Raw genomic sequence first — 23,198 nt, 5'->3', positions numbered from 1 at the left:
TAAATATATACACATTTAAAATAAATATATTTTGACCCTTAGTGCTGACTTTGTCCAGTTCAGTAGCAAAATGAATGCTTACGAAATAAATATTAAGAGTATATCTCCATAGTCTCCAAATTGTAAGATCATTGCTAAACATAGATATGAAGAAACCAGTATAGCTTTACGACTATTAATCTTTATTGGGTAAATGTGTGTGTTACAAAGTAAGCAAACATTCCTAACACAACAAGAAATATTTTTTTAAGATTTTTCCTACTGTGAATATTAGCTTATGATGCCATATATCTCATGGAACTTGCGCACTTATTCCAAAAGAACAACATTATCTGATTACCTGGTGGATGGGTTTTAGTCTGAAGGCATGCCAGAATTTTACTAAAATGTTTATTAAAATAACATGGTCTCAGGTTTTGAAAACTTATCTCGTGCAAACCTGACCCAACTTCATTAAAGAAACAACAAAACTCATCGGATGACAGTTAGTTAAAGCTAATATTTTCAGTGGTTGATGCATAAAACTAAAAAATCACAAATCATAAACATCAAGTATCAACATGCATTTTTCATCATAAGATGTGGTTTACATACAATAGGAATGTGTACAGGGACATACAAAGTCATAGGGCAGATTTTTATTCCTTTGCTCTGTTGTCATGATACTGGTATCTGTAGACAGTCTAAAAGACTTTCACATAAATGCTTTCCTAACCCACCTGCTTGTTATACATTAATGACAGGTAATGTCTGGTTAAAATGTAGTTTATATTTCATCAGCTTGTGTGTGGAGAGCCAGAATGTGCAGAAAATACAGTCAGGCTTCAGTATGGTCTTAGTATATTTAGTGCTGATTCTGATGAATAGAAAATAGCAAGACAAGATTTCAGGTACTAAAATTTTGAAAAGCTGTTGACAAATATTAATGTTGAAGAGTGTCCCAGTCTACTGTGACCAGAACTTCTGAGCCAGCTAGCATTTGCTTTCACCAATTGAATACTGAACGGGGTTAGCTGCTGCTCTGCGAGGCTGCAGTGTCTTTTCCTGAAATACCACTTCATGGAAGGCTGGTAGGAAAAGTGTGTCAACAACTTCACTGTTAAGTAAATATGCAATATTAAAAGGTACATCTTTCTAAAATAGCTCCAAACTCCACAAGGCAAGTTTCTCTGCTTGTGGTGTTGGCATATCCCAACTTCTCCAGCATATATGCCTGTGCTTTGACACCTTGCATTCAGTTACATCAAGTTTCAAAAGGCCAGGAAGAAACATTACAGTTCCCCTGTCTGATCCCCTAAACACTGCAGACTAAATTACCTTAGCTTCAAGCTACTGCTAAGGCAAGAATTACTACCACTCTTTTTTTAAGAGACATAGAGTAAGCTTAAATATGTACTAAAAATCTATTAAAGATGACACCAGATACATCTTCAGAGGTTTGAGGTGGGAATGCAATAAACCTGAATCCTTGACATCTTTGTTTTCACATTTTTTCTTCTACTTGTAAAGTTCATTCTAGTCCAGTAAATACTTCCTCCTTTAAATCTAGTCTCAGTGGAGCCTACTTATAATTCATTCAGGCCTGTTTCCATGATGCAAACTTAAATGAACATATAATAAGAACTGAATAAATGAACAGAGAAACATTAATCAATTGTTCTGTTGCCAGTATATACTTAACTAAAGTATATTTGCAGACAAAATTTGCTTTACTGGGCAGACTGCTCTCTAAATTAATTAAAATCCTTTTCCTTTGTTTTTCAGTCACTTTGGAGAAGAGAGCAATAGCAACATTTAACAATTCACTAGATACAACCCAGATGACAATACATCTCTGTGAATCTGTGTGTCAACTACCCAATGTATTTAGCTCATCTCTGACACACAAATAGCAACACATTGCATCAAAACAAGCCTTCTTGATCTTTCATTGTTGTAATGCTATTGCACAGTCCAGAGAAAAATACCGATTCCGAAAAAGGCGTTTCCTCAGATAAACATCTATTAGGTTGTTACTTATTTTACTTGGTTTCAAAAAGAAGAAACCCAGCAAAGGTAGAGAAGCGTTGATGGTCCCCATGGAGGGCTCCATTTCCCATTCGCAGCCAAACTTCATCTCCCTTGGCAAGTTTTAGCACTGCACTGTTTCCTGAAGTGTCTGCTTTCCCTTTTGATTCATAGCTAAGGATGAATATTTTAACAAGTCAGACTTTTGTTTCTTAACAGTGATCAAGCAAACAACATTTAAAAAAACAAATCCAGGAAAGCACATTGTATCTTTAGCAAAACTTGCTTGAAAGGGTTGCCAACATTTATTCAGCTTTATGTGGAAATGTTGGCATCTTTCTGCATTTGATCTCCGAGTCAAATTTTGCACCTTACCTTATTGCACCATTTCATTCCTTTCTGAAATTCTGGAAGTTTAACTTAGGTGTTTTTTTCCAGGGCAGAGGAACAAATTTATTGTTTAAAATAAAACTCTCCTCATTCATCACAACTCTCCAGATTTCCTGTGATGCTCTTTTTCCCTTGGATTCACCCCAGCTAGTTTTAAATGCCTCCAGGTGAGGAGTCTCATGTGAGCTGAGCCCCTGTGCTCCCAGCACAGGCAGTGGGCAGAGACAGGCAGCTCATCCCATCCTGGGGCCTTTTGTTGGAACATAGATAGGTCCAGCATGGGCTAACCTGCTGGCTTTGAGGGCGCGCTGGTTCCCTTTCTTCCACCTGTTGCGTTTCTGACATCAAGGCTTTGGGGAAAAAATATGGGCACTTTTCCTTTTGCAGGGAAGATCTATTGGGAATGAAGCATCCTTTGGTGGTGCTTCAGGTACGGGCTGTTGAAGAGACCTTGACAGCTTAAATGAACCTGGTATCATCTAAATGCCTAAAGTCCAGTGTGATAAATCTGAGCTTTTGTGTCTGTCTGTTCAGGCTCAGGAGAGGAGCTTGGTTTTGTCATCAGACCGTTGGCTGCTATTAAAGAAATAATATTTTTTTCCAAACACATATTTTTTTCAGATATCCATCTGACTACAAGCTTCTTGACCTGGTCTTTATAGATGTTGGTAACCTACAAGGGAGTCCTATTCTTGATGATCCTCCAACTAATATAAAGAGTTCAGAAACTTTTTATTCCACATGTGCTAATGATAACAAAGCCAGTAAATGGAGGAACTTTGCTTGTTGCTCATCTTTACTACCGCAGTTAAAATGCTCTCCACCTTTAAAGTCAATTGCTCTCCCCTAATCTTTAACAAGAATGTTACTATTCTGACAGGCAAAATGAGGATGAATATATGTTTTTGCAGAATGACAGCATGTTACCACTGGACTCCAACCCTGCCTTGCAGTGCTAATTCCTTTTCCCTGAGCTTTGAGGAACTTGTGATCAAGGCTGAATTTTAGGTGCAGGATCTGTGGCAGGTATGATCCAGATTTTCAAGTTAAGGAGGGCAAAATACAATAGTTTGTTGGTTATTTTACCTGACAGAATTTCTTCAAAAAATGTATGATTTCATGTTTCTTGAAATGTGAGCAAGCCATCATATCTGTGCAGACATGTCTTTTGCATTAGAATGGCCTGGTCCACCACTTACCTATATAAGCTGAAAACTGTATTACCGTTATGCATCAGGTACACGTACACTTCCTCCACATCTTCATGTTTCATCATATTGAAGGTGAAGAAATACACCCCTGAAAAGATCACCAAATACAACGCGTTTGCTTTATAGAGGGAGGTAGTCATGCTGCAGACTTGTATTTCTTGCTTAGAAAACATAACAGCTGAGGCCAAAATTACCTTCCAGTTGTCAATGGGTATTTTGCTTCTGCTTATAGTTTGCCAAAATCTGATGCATTTTTATTCTGCATATGGCAGGGGTGCAGCCACGTCCTATTGCGGAGAAATGACTGTATTTGAACAGGGCAGGACCGCTCCTTCTCATTGGAAGGGAAATTGCTCAGAGGCTGAGTTTGGTGGCCTCTCTCTCACCCTTTTTCCCTTATCTTCTTGCTCCTGCCCCCTCCCAAAAGGGCAGCCTCCAGGGCACAGCCTCAGAAGCTGTCACACAGCCAGTATGTTGCCCAGGCCAGGCAGGGCATGAGTGGTTTTAGCAGCACCCACTGCTGCTCCCCTGACCACACCACATCATGAACAACATAGACACAGCCACTGCTTTCTCTTCTTGCACAACACGCCCTTACCATCACCCTTTTTAGCTCTTTCTGTATCTGAAAGGTGCCAAGAATGTTGCCAGTGCAACCATGTTATGTGTCCTGCACTCTACAAGACTCCTCCAGCTCCTGGCTCCTGAACAGTACTTCTGTAGCTTTGACGCTGCAATGGGAGCTTGGAATTTGTATCAAAGTCATTAAATCATTGTGGGTCAAAGTTTACTGACATCCATGTGTACATTGACCTCAAAAGAAAGCATCTGTGAGGACACACACCCCTAATCATCAGTAAGATGTGGTACAGCAAGCCTGGAGGGCCTGACTTTTAGTGAATTTAGGAACATTTCTCATAGCAGTGAGTAAATGAATGGCAGGGTGAGAAAGGCTAAGTGAAGGAAGGTGGATTCTGGCTTTGCTTAAACATCGTTTTCGTTATGGCCCTGCCTCCCCAATCTCGTATTTTCTTCCTGTGCCACAGCTATGTAAGATGGGGAATTGATGCAGCTGAAAAATAACTCAGGAAAAACTGTAACAGCTCATCTCCAGACACACGTTTGTTGCAGGCCAGCTCACAGCTGAACTGGCATGAGGAAACATGAGGATGAGGAGAGTGACTGGAGGCAGGAGGTGTAGGAGGCAACTGTGAAGCTGCTGCTGCTGGAAGATCAAGGCCATGGTTATCTCATCACAGTGGCTGAAGAGCTCAAGGTCTCAAAGCAGATGGTACTGCTCCCTCCCCAGCTCCGGCCATGCCTCTTCCTCTGCCTTTGCACCAGTGGTAGTCTCACTGGCTGGCAAGCCATCTCCTGGTTTGCTCCGTTCCCAGTTTCGTTTTTCCTGAAAGTAGGTAGCAAGAGCTATGCAGAGGGAGTCTCACCAGTGCCTTGTGCAAAGGCAGTTAGCTAGTTTCTCACCATTGCTGTCCACACTTCTCCCTATTGCTCCCAGAATTGCGTTAGTTTGTTTTGCAAACACTCACCATTCACTGGAGCACCAAATCTCCCAGTCATGACGTCAAAAAAATTCCCAACGTTTGTTTCGACACTACTGAAGATGATCCCACTGTTCTGGTTGCTGAAGTGAGTAGCCATGGAAGCCATGAATGCGACCTGCAAAAATACTGTTCTTATTCAGGCAGTCGTTCATGAAATGCACATGTGTAGAGGAACCAGCTACAGAATTTTTTCCTGTGTTTGCGGTCTGTTTATTTTCCTGACAGAGATGTTCTTCTAGGGCCTGCTCCAAGGCCATTAAACTCCAGTAACAAAACTCCCATTGAATGAAACTGGAAGCGGACTAGGCTTCTTCATTCAATTGGACTATTCATGACTGTAAAAGTAAGTGTATGGGAGATCAGGACCTTCGGTTGGGATTTTATTTGCTTTTAAGTCTCTCTAGAATGATGCAACATAAAACTGGTATTGAAAGGGATGATTTTTCTGACAAAAGTGATTTAATTAGTTTTTATATGTTCTCGAATGCATTTAAACTGGATATTGCTTTTAACTGAATGTGTGAAATAAATAATGCTCTGTAAAATCCATGCACATTAGTGTTTCTTGCTAACTACCTTCAGAGATACGTTCAGCATTTGTATTAGAGGTTGTCTAGAAGTGCAGTTGCTGGGACTCAACATTCAGTGCTTTTCTCTCCTACCAGTTGCCCTGTACCCTCAGTCACAACAACAAAGGGTGGTGGAGACCAAAAGAGGACACTAAGGAAGTGAAAACTGTGCTTCAATTTCGTGTTACACTTCTTGCAGAGAGACGTACTTGTTGTGGAAAATGTTTCGTAGGCAGCAGTGCAAAAACTCCCACATTGGACAATCCAGATTACCCTCTGCAAGATTCCAGGGAACAACCCTGCCAACTTGCATGGGCAGGGAAGGGGATTATCTCTTCTGTGAGTCTGTGATCCCCCCATCTGACTGTCAGTAAACAGGGCACAGGCAGAATTGAGGCACCTGGATGCCAGAAAGTCACATAGAGACTTTGCATTTTATCACTATTTCTTAACTTCTTAGACAAGAAGTGTTCAATTACAGTTGTTGCTGCCCCTCGCAAAAATGACATTCCAGCTATACTAAAACCCACCCCAAACTTCTTTTGATTTCTGATCCAAATGAGTATAAAACCAAAATAGGCAAAATCAAATGCAAGTCCAGATCCAACAATGGAGATCATTAGCCATCTGCACAGAAATTTGAGGAGCTCCAGATGTGAGCTGAGAGCTTGGGCTGATTTTCCTTATCCCTGCATGGATGCATTTCCTATGACGGCAAATTGTTAACGTCTTGCTTCTCAGCAAGGATCACATCAAAGTTCATCATGCGTTAAAGGAAAGCAGATGCAATGGCAGCTTGATGGAATTTATTGCTTTTTGTCTAGATTCCATTTCACATTCTCTTTGACCCTAAGTTACTTTTCTTGGGCTGATCAGAAGAGTTGAAAAAGATGTCCTTTCTCCCTAGGTCTCATTTTGAAGCAGCAGATCAACATGGACATGGCCAAGTCTTCCAAAATAATCCTGTACTTAAAACAGTATTGTATTTAAAAGTATTTTCTCCTCTACCTACCCCCACTCTAAAATTCTTCAGCATGATGTTAACAAGAAATTATATGCTACACTATATTTTTAAACACATCTGTTAAAAACAGTGATGGAATTTTACTTGGAAATAAATTTTGCAATATGAGCTTTTGTTATTCATTCTCTTTCATTATTCAGTTTTTAATTAAATTACTACCACTATCTTTATGTAAGAAAAAAATGCTGATAACTCATTTTAAAATTGAAAAAGGGTTTATGTTGAATGTAATTACAACAAATATGTTTTAAGATATTCAGCTGTAAAGTTAATTCCAGTTAATTCTTTAAGAATATTAAAATAATTCTGCTTTATTACAGAAGTCCAGTAATTTTGGAAACTGTTTTTATTGTGAATTTTATTCCAAGTTATCCCATCTTCATACAGCCTAGGGTGGAGAATTCAAACATACACAATGCCGAGAAATCTAAAACCATTTTCCCACATTGCACACATTGGTTGTACTGTTGATTTTGCTGTTAATTTACTTGCCTTTTATGAGGTTATAAAACATATATGAATTACTGTTACTGTGAAACAGTATCATTCAGTTAAAAGGTGTTGATCTGTACATAGTTCAGAACTTCAGTTTTCCCTATAGTCAGAAAGTTTGGAAGTGGAATTTCTTTTTGTGTGTTTGCTGTATCCTATTTTGTCTCTTTTGTGGTGAACTTGGTTTGGGGGTTATGAATCAGATCAAGACTAACACACTTCCATTAAAATGTGTATGTGTGAGTGAGGATATAGACTCCCTTACTGTTTCCAGAGGTCTGTACATACTCTGTGGTGTCTGAATATCCATTTGCTCAAAAGCAGCAGTGACTGTCAGATCAAGCTGAGTTGCTTATGTAGATCACCAGTAACTGCAATGAGAGCTTAGATGCTTCACTCACATATAGGCTCTCTGGAGCTGAGTCTGGATGCCAACACTCGCCCATGCAAATGCACCTAGTGCCATCTGAAGTGCTTTAGGATCCCCATGCATGGGCTGGCTGATTGGATCTACAGAAGCCCCTTGCACAGTGGCAGCTGTGGACCAGGAAGAACACATCTCAAAGGCTTGTCACGCATCTAAATCTTGCCATTAGCACCTTGGCTGCGCTACATCATAGAGTTAATCGAGTCTTCCTGCTATTGTAGATGAACTGCTTGTGTGTTGCTAACTGCAGTATACAGTGTGGGCAACTTTTAAATCCCCTTTGCAACAGCAACCAAGTGTCTTCATTATCCAAGTCCCATTTACTTTCATTGCCTTAAGGACAGGACTACACCATGTCTCTGCAGGTATACTGCAAGTATATATGTACCCATATGCTTTCCACCATCTGCCAGATTCCTGGGACATGAGGAACACTAATGCAAAAGCTATGGGACTATGCCAACACAGTCTTGAGCCCTAAAAAATATATCCCATCCCTCAGCAGAGCTTGTCAGCTCAGGCTCGAACCCACATTTTAATGCTTATCTGTTTTTTGGGTAGTTCATTCACAGAATCTACATGCTTCTCCACTTGTTTGAGGCGTCTAAATGTATAAAAACACAGATAGCTACTGAGGGGTATTTTTCAAAATCAGAGGACTTTGGTTTGCACTCAGAGGTTTTGACCCCATACTTTGAGGAGCTGGTAACGTGTGCTTCTGAGATTCTCACAAAGCCTAACTGACCTGACAAGCAGGAGCCTGAGTGACTCCTTTAGTCTCTTCATACGTCGTAGGAAGCGCAGTTATGTATGTGATACAGCCTGACAGAAAAATGAAGGTCCACACTATTGTCTTTTAATGACCCCAATACTGGTTTTCTGCCCTAAAAGGGAACCATTTGTGTTTCTTCCTGTCCATTTCTCAGATGGATTCTTACTCTAAAGAAAGACTAAGCCCCGATATCTTTCTTTTTCCAGGGATATTTGGCAGAGTGTATTTGTCAGTCATGATTTCCAGGGGATTTGCTTCTTAAGTATCTTACAGTAGTTAGGTGCTGTTTTTCAGAGAAGAAAACCATAATCTGAGAACTGCTGCAGCCAACATGTGCCAGAGATTTTGTACCTGTAGTTCTGGGGGAATCCCAGGGTAACCCTTCTCGCCTTTGGGTCCATGATGGCCACGCTCTCCCCTTGGTCCCATATCTCCTTTGTCTCCTTTCTCACCTTTGGCTCCTTCCTGGCCAGTTGCTCCATTATTTCCATTGTTTCCATGATTTCCTGAAAGGAAACAGAGCTTTCTGTTTAATGTAAACAATTTCATATAATATATTTTAACAGATAACTGCGACAGGGTCTTTTCCCACCCATTTGCAACACATGGACTTTTCAGTACCATAAAACACAGACTGAGCTGCGATGGGTAAGAAACAGCCGTGTGGTAAAGCTGAAAGTGAAGGTTTTGATGAGCAAGTTTCCAGAAGGATGTAGGTTGATGTTGAAGAGCTCACCCTCATGCTATCTGGGTGTTGCTCCGTAAACTGCTGATGTCTCCAGTCATTGCATTGTTGGGGAGATGTGCAAGGACGAGACCTCAGCAAACGTGAGGCTCAAGGAAAGCGAAAGCTTACTGACACATACCAGGTAGCTTGCTTAAGCACCCTTGCCTTTCCTATTGTGTAAAAAATTATTTCTTGATAATATAAGTTAATTAGGATAGGATATGATAATTCTGAATAACATTTTGCTAGCTTTAAAACATGTCTGTCCATATGATGAATGGCTGTAGCCTTAAACTAGCTAAATGACCCGTCTGTGCCAAAAAGGGGAGAGTGTGCATTATCAGGGTGCTGGTTAGCTTGAAGGGGTTGATTGATTACATGTTCCTACATTTAAAGAAAGAGAAAATTTTTATAATGAAGCTTTTCTGAGATGGCTTCTTGTCAACAGGGTCATTACAAAAACATATTCCTGCATCTGCAGTATTACTTACTTCCTGATGTTTACTGAGGAAAATACTGAGCAAATGTCTATGCAACTGACAAAATTTTAAAGATGGCTGGAATCACTGAGAAATTATGCCTACCTGAAACAAAGCCTGACCTTTCAATTAATTACTCAGGAGTTTAATTAGTATCATCGTTGTTCTAATTCAACCTGAACTGAAATTAGATTCTTTGCCACTCTACTTGTTCTCTGGTTAGTCACTCTAGTTATGAATTTATAATAATGATGTTAGATCTGAGATCAAATCTAATGATTAAGTGATTTTTCAGAGTTTTTGTACTGAGAAAAAAAATTACTTCAAACAAGGAAGCTAAACGGTTCAAGAAATTAAGCAAAATTTTATTTGGATAGAGAAATCAGTAACTCTTAAAAATAACAAGAATGATCCTTCATGTAAAGCCAGAACTAATCCTCTACCAGTTCAGAAAAGAAGTCTGCAGACGACGTTTGATTCAATCAAGGGAAAAGCAGCTGTTGTCATTCCCCTTACAGGCACAATGATATGCAATGCAGCAGAAGGAGACAGAGAAATTCCAGGGTGTAGAAGGTTGCTGTCGGCCATACATTTGTGGCATCCTGTGGTGACAAGAAAGTGTGGCTGGGATGCATCCTCGGAGGAAGAAACTGCAAAGCTGGGACTGGGCTGTGTCCCAGTACGTCCACTACAGCTTAGAAAGTGTGGGTCTTATATCAAATTGTGTCCCACTTCTAAGTAGCCAACAATTTATTAATATGTAATGCAATATTTCTGCACAAGAGGCCTCACTATTAGATTTCTCTTACTTCTGTAATGGTCATTAGTATTTTTGTAAAGGGTTGATGCATGGATAGCTTACAGCAGGCTAATACCAAATATACCTATGACCTTATTTTGCCCAATACTCAAAATATGTCAAAGTAACAATTAATTTCAATATTTTGCCAACTGAAGCTAGTTCTTAAACACTTCATTCACTGAGATATAACTTCATAACATTCAGATTTATCTGTCACTGTACAAGATTTCTACCCAAAATTACTATATTTATTTTTTGCATGTGTGATTATCTGTCATGTCTGTTACTGTCAGTATGTTTGTGAGAAAGGAGGATTATGAAATTGCATTTTTATTGTGATAACACAAGATGTAAGCTTTTGAAGATGAGACAAGTCTGTCAATCAGTAACACGTTGATTTACATTATACATCTGCTTTAGGAATGGTGATTTTCAAATCCCTGAAGGTGACTGCTGTAATAAACTTAGACCAACATGAAAGTATCTTTTTCCCTTCTCTAGGCTTTTCTTTTTCCATACCAGGTATCAGATTGAAGTATACCCTTTTCTTAGGTATCCTCTTCCTCTGTGTGCATTTTTAATGGCAAAATAAAAGGTACTTTTTATTATGGAAGACAAGCAGAAAGAAGGAAAAGAAGACATTTCTATGAGAGAACAGAAGCACGTGTGTCTTTGTAAAATAATGGCTAGCAGTATGCTAGATGAAAAAAAGCTCTTGAATACAGGACACAATAGCATAGCTGGATATTCAAAGGTGATCGCAATAATCAACTCTGGGGAACAAGTACTTCCAACTTTAATGGAAGCTTCATGCTGGTTTAAGAAGAGAGAACAATTTGCCCTAGAAATGTAATAAGATTACTTTCAGTATGAATTTGTGAAATCTGAATTTTAATAACTAATGGGTTTTCACTGGAAAGACTTTAGAGCCTAACTGAAAATCTCTGTCTCTCCAGAAACTACAGAAAAACGTATTTCTGAATCTGTCCCCAAATACTGATGTTTGGACCATTCTCTGATGTTTCATAGAATAGCCTATAACTTATAGCCTGCAATTAGACTGATCGAAAAATCAATTGAACTTCATCTTTACCTGGCATCCCAGGCGGCCCGGGAGGTCCTGGGGGCCCTTGGTAGAGTCGAACTCCAAAGTCACCACGGCAGCAGGAACTACAGTCTGGATTCTGAGGTCCGGTTTGTGGGGGCTAAGTGTAGAAAAATAAGCTTTAAATAGCTCATTCATGGACGGCATCGATCATACGCATGTCGGTTACAGGGTCTTCATTACATATTCTCTGTTTATATATTTGCTAAGTTTTCAAAACACTTCTTATCTGGGCTGAAATCTCCCATACTTGGCTTGTCCCTGAAGGTGTTATTTTTGGAAGATTTAAAGGAATAGCTCTTCAAGTGTGCTAAGAGCTGTATGAATATTAAAACCCCAACTTGTGCTGTCAAATAATGAGGGTTTTGAAAAAAAAATAATACCAGGTGATGAAAGTTAGATGAACATTTCGTTTAGGTTCCTATCCTGCTTTTCAATGATCCCACATTTCAGCTGACCTTTCTTGAAAACAAGCCTATATACAACGAGTGGTGGGGCACAAGGGACTTCATTTGATCTTCAGCAATGAACTATCCTCCACTATACGTAAAGACAACTGTGTTGGACCGCCTGAAGGAGATGTTAAAAAAATGTCTGCGCAGCATATTCCCGTTCATGGCCCCAGGCTTGCATATTTACAGGCTACAAAAGTTGGGAGAACCTGAAAAAGTGCCAGGATACATGACAAAAATTTGAACTGACCACAACACCTGGTGTTATGGTCATTCAATTATTTGTAGTTGTGGATGTGTAACTATGAAAACCTGTTTTATATGCTGAAACTAATAAAGCAGCATAAATAAATTAATGAGTTTATTATACGCAGCTCAGCTACTGTAAAAATAGTTTGATAATGGTTTTGTTTCAGTGCTTTTCTTTCCCAAATTGTTGTATTTATACTGATGGAGTCTCATTCAATTCTGGCTGGAGTTCGTCACTAGGCTCTTGCGATGCCTTAGCGGTCACAAAGCTTCTGATGGATCAGCTGAGGTAAAGGTATGGGGTTTGATTTTATTTCTTTACCTCCTTCTCATTTCTCCTTCTTCATTTCTTTTCCCCTACAATTCTTTGCAATTGTCCTGAGGTGCAAATTGGCAGTTCTTAAATTCTGGAGGGGGATGGTTACACCAGTGTGACTGCTACTTTTCTGTAATCATTCTACTGTTTGTTCCTCCCCTTTCTTTCCTTTCATCTTTATCATCCTCAGATTACTTCCCTAATGCAGGCCTATTGGTTTAAAGGCAGCAAATAAACCTCTGGTGGGATGGGAGCTGCCAAATGAACACATAGATGTGCTGTATTCCTGCCCTCAAGGTCATTAGCTGGCTTGATTTGCAACACTAAAGCTTTCTGCCCTTGTTTTGAACAATACCAAGTTCACCCCCCAGAATTTGTTATTTTCAAGAGGCTTGGGAGTTTATGTTTATGGATACAGAAAACTCCTTTCATGGCACCAAAATACTGCAAGTCCTCCAATGGGACAGACACACGCCCTCTCCAGCTGGATCCGCAGATGGTGGAGCTACCATGGGAATAAAGGCTGACCTGACAGCTCAATAAATATGCTTCATATTCAAAGAGTTATGGAAATGTTAAGACTTGCCAATGGGCAGAAAGGCTGCATATTTATGGGGTTTTGGTCAATACTACTCTTTTTAGCTTAATTCTGGATAAGGTCTATATTTTATGAGAAAAATGCCTGTTGGACTGTCTGTTCCTGGAGAACTTGTTTGTATCTTTCTTGCTGTTTTATCTCTCCCAGTTGTTAGGAAGAAGATAACTGACAACCACCAGACACACTGTTTAAAGCTTTCCTAATGTGAGAGAAGAAGTAGCCCTGCTTTCAGCTCATTTTCAGTCCTAGAAGGGGAGCCAAGTACAGGAGGACTGGAATTGCACAAGCATTTTGCACCACCTGAAATGCTAATATGGAGTGTTGCACTGAGATTCAAATCTACAGCTTTTTTTTGATAGTGCTTCATATTCATGTTAAATGAGAAGGCAAACTATATACACACTTGCCAAGAGCAAATAAATCCTATCAGCCTAGAAATATCCAAAGACTAAGAATTGTGGATTAGAGGGAAGGGAAGGCATGAATCCAGAAAACTGGGTTGCATGTGAGACTCTCTCTGTGCAGGTCAGATTTGTTTTTTCACCCAATGCACTGAAATCTCGAAAGACATTATTAGCTAACCAGCTATGTTATCATAAAGCAGATCTTAGTGCTGATCATAACCAAATGCTATTTGGCATTTACCTTTCGAAAAGCTCAGCTGGTTATTACGTGTGAAATGAGGCAAGTCTTGCCAGCCTGGTTGTATGCGAACAGTTCCACTGACTTGAAAATAGCTACTTACGCAAGTCATAAAGTAGTATTGACTTATTATCTTTACTGATCCTTTGACTAGGAGGAAAAAAATATTCAGAGTCAGCTGCCAAGAACAATGAGTATTCAGGATATTCTTTTAATCTCTAAAACCAGAGAACTTCATGAAGAGTACATTTAAAGAAAAAACATGTTCCTAAAGTAAAATTACACTCAAATGGGACAAAGATTAATTACAACCACTTGCCAAAGATGTCCTATGGCAGACATTTGCACATAAATTTTATCATCCAATGAATCTTTGGCATTGCTTTCAGAACTTGAATATGATTTAGGAGCTTGTGAAATGCATCTGCTACATTGATATCCTAATAGAGATAGAAAACTGGAAATATTTCTGAGGCTATTTGCTGAATTTTCTATGGTTTAGTATGTAAGAGGCAGTTCTAGGCAGCAGATGTTCAACAACATTCCCTTACCTCAAGCTGTGAACGAATCAGAACTGGAGACCCAGCCCTTTTTCATTTCCTGATTAATTTTATGTGTTTCTGTTATATTGTCTAATCAACGCAGAAGATGAGTAATGTACATCCACCATTCTTTGCCTCTGTTCTGAAAGCAAAATAGCATGTATCTGTGGGCACTAGGGCCCTCTGTGCCCCTTCTCTAACAAAGAATTAAAGAAACCGAAATTGCCATGCCAAAACTACCAAAATTCAGGGTAAAACACCAGTAGGTTGAGGGGTACCCGAAGGTTTTCAAAGAGCCACCTGAAAAGGAAGAATGTGTCTGGCATGGCTCTCCCCATCAGTAAGATTTCTTGTGCTTGAGAAATGCACTTTATATTTTACGTAAGTTACCAGCAGCATGGAAACTGGTCTTGTACCCAGTGCAGCAAAGACCAATGCTATTGTCTTTATTCCACAATAGGGAATGGGACAGTTAAAACACTTTAGCAAGAGGGTGAAATTCTCCAGCCAGAGCTAAGATAACCAAGAAAATAGGGACTTGAGGGGTGAAACAGCTTTCAGATAGCTCAGGGAGAAGGGAGACTTTTGACTTGAATTAAAACATGTCTGTGCCACCTTTGTTCCGCCTCTGCCTGGAAATCCCTGGAGTCTGGAGATGGAAAATACCTATTGCGTCAGCCAATCTGTGATGGATTATCCCTGTCATGCATCTGCTAGTGCTCGATTTCATTTCAATAAGCCAAAAATTGCATCATTTCCTCAGCAAAGATTGCTTCTCAGAGAGGATCTGGCAGATAAATGACTGCCATCAGCTGTACTCTGACTTGCTGGGCTCAGTTTTAATGTCACAGCCTCTTCCCCCAGCAGGCAACTCCGAACAGGTTGCATTAAACTTTCTGATGAAAGACACATGCACCCCAAACACAGTGACGCTTTCTGTGAGGGAAGGTTTGACCCCTAAAAAAGATGTAATTTTATATCAAGTCCTGCATTATCTGAAATTGTGTTCAGTTAAAGGGGAATCTTCTTGAATTACCCATAATACATGGTCTGTGGTATGCAGCTGCACAATTCTTTCTGCAGTAAAGAGGTATGCACACACTAGCTGGCTCATTGGACTACTTTACACTCTTTATATACTGCAAGTACAATTTAACATACCTAGAGTTAAATATCTATTTTGCTGAGTGCACTGGAGGAACATATAACTCCTGCCCAAGAAATATGAAATGCAAAGCACTGTAAAATTTAAAGACTGGGAATATAGTGGTGTAGTAAACCTATTCCCATATTTGGATGTGTTTCAGTTCTTCAAGCCTAGGACAGGATTAAAATCAGATCTCCTCTCTGTTTATCATGAGGTAGGTTATTATTCAACACCTGTTTGCATGCCCATGATTTTTTGGAATTCAAAAAATCATAGTTTGTTCTGAAAGAGTTTAAAAAAATGAATAATAAAAGGTGAACTATACAGGACTCAAACATTTGTATCAGCAATAGGAACAAAACACTCATGTTCTTGTTGTTTCTAAAAAATATCAATCAACAAAGACTTAATTTGAGTGGAATTTTGTTTTGCCTAGTGCTCGAAAAAGTTTCATCTTCTGCTCTTCAGATTATTCCTTTTAAATTTGGACTGCAACATTTTATGTATAATCACATTACGCCGTTTTCTCTTTGCTGTGAGCTAATGACTATAATATCTGAAATGCCATGTAAAAGGCATACAAAGATTCCCAGTTTAAAACACAGATACAACAGATGATTTAGAGTTTCATTCTGAGTCTTTTTGCTCTGAAACTGTGAAGTAGACATATACTGTTAAATCTACTCATTATATGAGTATCTGTTTTTTTCAAGCTATTACTTAGAATACATTTTTTGAACACTCAGAATGTCATTATGTTTGTCTCAAGCTCAAAAGAATATATTTTATATACATAATTTTCAAGTAAATTTATTCTCTGCTAATTGGATCTTTCCAAGTATCTCTATAAATTCAGTAATTTTCCTTCACATCCAAATGAGTTAACAGAATCTAAAACTTCAGTACATTAAATAAGTAATACCTTGAAATAATTCAGACTGTCTGTCAGAGTATACGATTGCACAGGAGCACAGTTTCAGCAAAACAACGGTCTGCTGTCTGTGTTGAATCCAGCGTTCCCAGCCACTGCTGGTTCTACCAGCTCATTAAAAGATCCTATAAAGCAGCCCAGCAGGATACAGACCAATACACAGCTTTAATAGAAATAATTTCATAAACATATCACTAATAATCTTAGCAAAAAAAAATATATTTCATTAGCTTTAAAGATATCTTTAGAAGATTAATTCAGAGTACCTGGACTCTATCTGAGGTAGTCAGTTCTACATCATCTACCTCTGGTCTCAGGACTTTTTGGTCTGTAGAAGTGCTATTATCAACAGTCCACTCTATAAGTTGACTCCGCTGTTTCAATACTTCCCTGCTTCTGGAACCTTTATGGCCAGTCTGGTGGTGACTTTGCAATACTTTGGCCACTGGTTTATAAGATCTTCTGCTCACCTCCATGTATTCATCTTGACACAGGCAAAATGGAAGAAAAAATAAAGCCAGTAGATGCCAACTGATGAAATCCTTCTCTGCCATGTTATTCAAAATAATTTTTCAGGAGTCCAGCAAATGCCTTGCAGAACGAGAACCTCTTTGCTGCACCAGGAGTTATGTGGTCCTTTCAGCTTTTCCACTAGTAAGCCTGGCACTGAGACCACTACCAGGTTTTATACGGTTGTGTGCAATAAATAAAACAGAAAATGCCAAAGTGACAGGATTCTTCATCCAAAATCAGTCATGCTACTTTAAAAAAACCAGGCATTATTCACCGCTTCACCACCACAAGGAAAATTGATTTGTATGCTGGAAATGACCACAGCATTTAACGGACTCCCGTGGTTCCTATTTGGGGGCATTAAAAAATGTAGCACCTTTTCTTTGGCATGTTTTTGTTTAAGTGTGAAAAAATGTGATGGAAATGGAGAACATGTGGCTAATGGTTTACGCTCCTTGATTAGACATGGAAAGGCTGTGAATTCACACTCTTAAATGTCTTTTGGACACAGTCACCTTCCTTATTTGCCAGGAAATTCACACACACAACTGCGTCAGCCCAGTCCTAAAAATCCTTCCAAGAGCAATTAGGAAACAAAAGCAGAAGAGGAGCTTTTGCATATGATCCTGACCCAATGGCTGTTTCTGACTATGCTTTTCATTCACTAAAAGAAAAATATTGAATTTCTGTCAGTTGGCCAATGATGGAAGGAGACTGGATAAGTAGCTCTGAAAAAATGGGTTGAATTCAGATCCACAGAGCCTCATTTCTCAGCATTAGTTCAACCTACTCAGCCAGGCGATATTTTTTCCCCTGAGTTCCCAGTGTTTTGCTAAATGTAACTGCCAAACCAAGTTTTATATCTTTGCTGCCAAGTAAATATAAATTTACCGTGGGCTTATTTCAGACTAAAAGGATCAAATTATACATGTTTAATAATATCCTTATTATATTTTTTGAATCACCCACTAGCATCTTCTGGAAAACCACAGCAGCAGAATACAGTTCTGCAAATGCATCCACATATGCCCCCCCCCCTCCCCTGCTCCTTTCCAGGAGCAAGTAGCTCCTTGGTCTCTGAGAAACACTTCACCAGTACTTGGCTACAACAACATTACTGAAGGCATCAGGCCCAGGGAATGATACCTTGCCCCACAATGAGATGGACTGGCTCATACACAAGCTGTTCATGGCTGATCACTGTGCTTAGCGTTTGGCTGGGCCTCCTCTGTGACTTCTGGGGTGCTCTGCAGCCCTAAATTCAAAGAACGATGGAAGAGTTAGGGTTGGAAGGGACCTTTAAAGGTCACCTAGTCCAACACCCCTGCAATGAGAAGGGACATCTTCAACTTGATCAGGTTGCTCAGAGCCCCGTCCAACCTGCCCTTGAATGTTTCTAGTGGTGGGACATCGACCACCTCTCTGGGCAACCTGTGCCGGTGCTTCACCACCCTCATCATAAAAAACGTCTTCCGTGTATCTAGTCTGAATCCACTCTCCCTCAGTTTAAAACCATTACCCCTTGTCCTTCTGCAACAGGCCCTGCAATAAAGTTTGTCCCCACCTTTCTTATAAGCCCCTTTTTTAAGTACTGAAAAGCCACAATCAGGTCTCCCTGCAGCCTTCTCTTCTCCAGGCTGAACAACCCCAACTCTCTCAGCCTGTCCTCACAGGAGATGTGTTCGATCCCTCTGATCATTTCTGCAGCTTCCTCTGGAGCTGCTCCAACAGGTCCATGTCTTTCCTGTGCTGAGGGCTCCAGAGCTGGATATAGGACTCCATTATCCCACATTTTTGCAATTTTCTTTTTCTTCCTGTTCAGTTGCCTGACAAAATATGAGAGTTGTGGTGCAGGGTGCTACAGTGGTTTTTAGAGCAGGAGGCTAAGGTTGTGTAAGCACCAGGGGCCTGTTGAGATGGTGATGAAGGTTTCATCCATGCAGAAAGTAGTCTCTGAAACTAATGATCTACATATATCACCCAGTCTGAATTTTGAGTGGGAACATAGTACCGTCCAAATGAGAGGCTGGGAATAAACCAGGATGTGACCAACCAGAAGGCCAAGACCCACCAGTGAAATGAGGTGCTAAGTTATTTGATAATGTAAGAAGGCTTTAGCGTACCAGCATTCTGTGGCAGCAAAGCATAAAAGCACAGGCACTGCTAAATGGTGAAATAAAGTTACATCTGCTAAAATGCCCCAAATTCATTGCGTGCAGCTGCAAGTGACAGCCATTTTGTGTCTTCACTGCCTGGCATATTACTGACATGGGGATGAGGTGTGGAGCATCTGAAGAAACGAACTCTAATCATAATCCTTGTGAAATCATAGGAATCCCTCTTTTTGACCCCGAGTGAAGAGAATAAGGCTCAAGCAACAAGGATTTTGAGAGGGGCTGTGGGTCTCCTGTCTAAATGGAAGATGAGCCCAGAAGGGAGATCTGCAATGTGAAGGCTTTTCACTTGGACCCTTGTAGATGCTGGAAGGGATGCACAATTGATGGTGGCTCAATGATGGTGAGAAAGCGCTTGAATGATGGTGAGAAAGCACTCTTTGTTTTACATTCAGCTCCTTTGTGTGGGAGACAGCAGGGCAAGTCACATCATGGGAGAAAGTGCTGGCTGGAGATGCAGTGGAGAGGGGTGAGCAATGCTCAGTTGGGGCAGGTCTGCTGGTGGCACAAGCGCTGGGCAGGGTTTCAGCATCAGCCTGTACCCAGCCACTTTCCTTGGTTATTTCGTATTTAACAGCCCACGGAGAGGAGTGTGGGGCTGCACCAGTTCCCCAGAAAGGCAGTGCCAGCCCCCACGGACAGGCAGGGTCCGGGCTGACCCAGCACAGGGGCAGTGCTCGGGGCTGCTGGGACCAAAGGCAGCTGAGGGCACTTCTTCCGTATTTCTACTCCTGCATCAGCCAAGCATGGCATAGGAGCACAGGCCTCAGCTGCTGTGTTTCCCCCCGGGGATAAGCATGGCCCACTGCCTGGAGCACCCCAGTTGTCTCAGCAACAGCCCCAGGATCAGGGGCGGCTCCTGGTTATCTCAGCCCACAGGCTTGCCAGACAAAGCTGTGTCTCCTTGCTTCATGCTTTTGTTGTATTTATCTCCCTTATTTTGAAGCTCTGATGGCAGGAATCTTAATTCCTTTTCAGGGAAATCTTGGATTCTCAAGCCAGATGTTCAGGATCATTGAATAACACTTCGTAGATTATCTCTTGAGCCTTGCTTTAGTGTATAAATATTAATTAACTAAACAGCCTTGCAGAAGAGGTTAGTTAGCCTATGCTTTATGACTACTGAAAAATCATGATTTTAAAAAAATGCAAATATTCCAGTTATTTCACTAGGCAAGGCAAGATGGAAAGGAATTTACTGGAGAGTGCAGGAAGACTTCTGAAAGCACAGTTTCAGACTTCTGGAAGCTGATGCCACCAAAATGGGGTTTCTTTCTGAAGGAGAGAGGATTTTCTTGGTAGGAAGGGAGTTTGAAAACCCTGGACTCTGTAAAATTGGGAATGACTCAGAGACAAGCATTAATTTATCTTGGCACTTAATAATTTGATTCAGCAAGTGCTGGGACAGCACTGATGTTTTCAGCTGCCGTTAGGGCTTTCATGGCTTTCCAGACTCAGTTCCAGGAGCTTCCTGTGGCAAATGTTTCCAACATGAGTAATGAACATCCACAGCACCCATGTCCCAAAGAGAAGAGGAATAAAACCGAAGAGATTTGGGCTTCAAAGCCCCCATCTATCATCTCATGCAAAAGCTGAAACAAGCATGTTTCTCAGCAGCTGTTAGAAAGAAGAAAGATTACCTTCCTCATTTTCTAATAGAGTCCACCTGGTTCCTGCCCACCACTGCTCTGGCAGTTTGATGCTACACACATTTTTTTGTCCAAATTAATAATAGAGTTTAGAATTTGCTCTTTTATTTTCAATCTTTTGAATGAAATCCCATCTGCAGAAATCTTTTCTGACCATCATTCTCCTCTGTGCCTTCAGCAAGGACTAGCTGGCCCAAAAAAGCATGGTCTACAGGCAGAAATTTTGGACTCAGAAGTAAAAAGCAATGGGGGGACCGATTGCAATTCTCCATTCTTGATCTCCAAATGGTCAAATACACTTACCCAAATGTGTGAACTGAATTTACAATAACAGGACATCAAAATAGTAGTGCTTTGAATTAACTTTCTACTGGAATAAAACACTGAAAATACTTCATGCTGAGAAGAACAGATCCTACGGATCTGGAGATGAGGAAAGAACTGACCCAAAAGGTTTGCTTTTGCGTTTAGTTGCAAAGCCAGTGTGCGTGTGCAGGAATGCTGACAGAATAAAATCATACCCCCTCCCTACCTCTTCGCTGTGTGTTTGCACACCCAGAAGCACCCTTCCAGTCTTTTCTAGCTGAGCTCAAGCACAGCCATAATTACCTTTCACTTGTTGGTCTCTGGATATCTCAGATATATGCCTCTATCTAATAGTCAACAGTTTAAGATGAAGTGAAGCACATGGATCTGTTTATGCCAGATAATGAGGTATCAGCTAAAATGCAATAACTGCTGGGTGAAAGCTGTTTCCCACCTTCTCTGCAAGCAAAAACTTTGCTCTGTGATAACAAGGACTCTTACTACTATGTTATTCATATTGACATTAGGAAAGTGGGTTGTTGGTGAGGCTATTATGTAAAACTGCAGGCCACTGTTTCAAAAGGCAACAAAACAAAATGATTAAAATTAAACAAAAAAAGCCGCTGTGCACCAGGCAGGATTGTATCTTTACAATCTTTACTGTATATTTACAGTTCCTTCACTTAGAAATAATTGTGTTTGCAGTGATAACCCCACCATAACGGACACAGAGATAGTCTGCACCTGCTATTTCACAAGCAATCTCCACAGACCCGTACTCAGCGCGGCTGCAGAGAGAAAGTGGCTTTGAAGCCTTTTCCCACCTCCACGCTGACCACTGCAAACCCACAGGAACAAGTGAGGTGTTTGCATTGAAGTCTTCTGTGATCTGCTCCTTCTTTCTGCAGGAGTCTTGGGCAGTAATGGGGATTCAGGCAAAACCCACCCCCCTCCTCCCCAAGGGAGCCACCACAGAGTTGAGCTACCAAGAGGAAAGCAGATGTGTGGGGCTTTCCAGGTACTGTGCACCCAAAAAGTGTTTACACTCATAGTCTATGCAACATCTTCTCCATGGCTGAACATTTGCTTCCCCTGTGACCTGCTGCCACTGAGCTCAGTGGACAGCAATGGTGCAGCGAGTGCTTTAGGTGGTTTCTTTCATGACACCCAAGCTGTGTGTAGTTTGCAGTTACACCAGTTGCTGGAGGTACATAGAAGTGAGGTGTGTTTTGTAGGTGTTGTCCTCACTGGTTGTGGGAAGATATTGCTAGCTGTCGGAGGAGGAGAGTGGGGCAGATCCAGCTCCATTACACGGCTTCTGCCCTCACCCTTAGCAGATGAGCCTCCAGGGCGGTCTGGGTCATCCCTAACTTTGACTTTTCTGTTGGTCAGGAAATCCTCTTCACTTGCTTGACACTGGCATTTTCTTTCCATGATATGAGAGCTGGGGCTGAGGTCCTGCCTCTCTGCCACCCTCCAGCACCCCTTGGACCACCACGATTTGCCCAGCGAGGTACCCTGCAGTGATGTTCTCCAGCAGCTTTGGACTGCCACTGCTACCTCATGCCTCCACTTTTTACAGTGTAAAAACCATCTTTCCCACCCTCGGTATGCCTAAACCAAGGGATTCCCTAAACGAAAAGATCAGCAGTGGGCAGAACTTTGGGCCTGAGCTCCTGGCTACCAGCAGAGCTGCAGTCTGGGTGATCCTGCAAAACACAGCACAGCTTCCACCAGCTCATCTGCACAAACCTTTGCTTCAACATACACGCTGGAGGCACAGACCCCTTCACTCCATCAATGCCATTTTCAAGGGTCCGTGACAAACTGCCTGGATCAGACAGTCAACAGTCCCAGATGGGATCGCCAGGTGGTTTATCCAAGTCTCTTTCAAACTTGCAGAAATAGATTTCACAGTGGTGATAGGGCTCCGGTGCTGGAACAAATAATGCAGCGTGATAAGCTTTTTCCAGTCGGCAATGTATCAATTATCCATCTCTAATTGAAGAGCCAGAGCACAGTGACTTCCAAGAAAGCAGGGTGGGGAGAGAACAGACATGCTGCCAAAAAAATAGCCATGGTCAACATTTTTGTCGGGGATGGATATCCTGG

At 41.0% G+C, this 23,198-nt stretch overlaps 1 protein-coding gene across 1 annotated transcript; it reads right to left on the bottom strand.

The window, feature by feature from the left end:
- Window positions 1–1,071: 1,071 nt before the first annotated feature.
- On the bottom strand, window positions 1,072–16,998 carry C1QTNF3 (C1q and TNF related 3). The gene is made up of 6 exons (XM_009943633.2): window positions 16,711–16,998; window positions 11,556–11,667; window positions 8,806–8,960; window positions 5,156–5,285; window positions 3,597–3,696; window positions 1,072–2,181 (listed from the first exon to the last, which is right to left on the bottom strand). Exons 1-6 carry the CDS (start codon window positions 16,996–16,998, stop codon window positions 2,022–2,024), a joined length of 945 nt encoding a protein of 314 aa, XP_009941935.1. The 3' UTR covers window positions 1,072–2,021.
- Between the last annotated feature and the right edge of the window lie 6,200 nt (window positions 16,999–23,198).

Source organism: Opisthocomus hoazin, chromosome Z (assembly GCF_030867145.1).
Source record: "Opisthocomus hoazin isolate bOpiHoa1 chromosome Z, bOpiHoa1.hap1, whole genome shotgun sequence".
In the NCBI taxonomy this organism is placed as follows: Eukaryota; Metazoa; Chordata; class Aves; order Opisthocomiformes; family Opisthocomidae; genus Opisthocomus; species Opisthocomus hoazin.
Note: the sequence above shows the minus strand (reverse complement) of the source record. Positions and strands in the feature narration are given on the sequence as shown.

What these genes read in the sequence shown, in the direction of transcription:
- C1QTNF3 (XM_009943633.2), bottom strand. Translation starts at nt 16,998, where the DNA reads ATGGCAGAGAAGGATTTCATCAGTTGGCATCTACTGGCTTTATTTTTT. An exon ending in GGATTCCCCCAGAACTACAG is followed by an intron (nt 5,286 to 8,805) that starts GTACAAAATCTC and finishes GTATTTTTGCAG; the next exon opens with GTCGCATTCATGGCTTCCAT. An exon ending in ACAGTTTTCAGCTTATATAG is followed by an intron (nt 2,182 to 3,596) that starts GTAAGTGGTGGA and finishes ATTCATCCTTAG; the next exon opens with CTATGAATCAAAAGGGAAAG.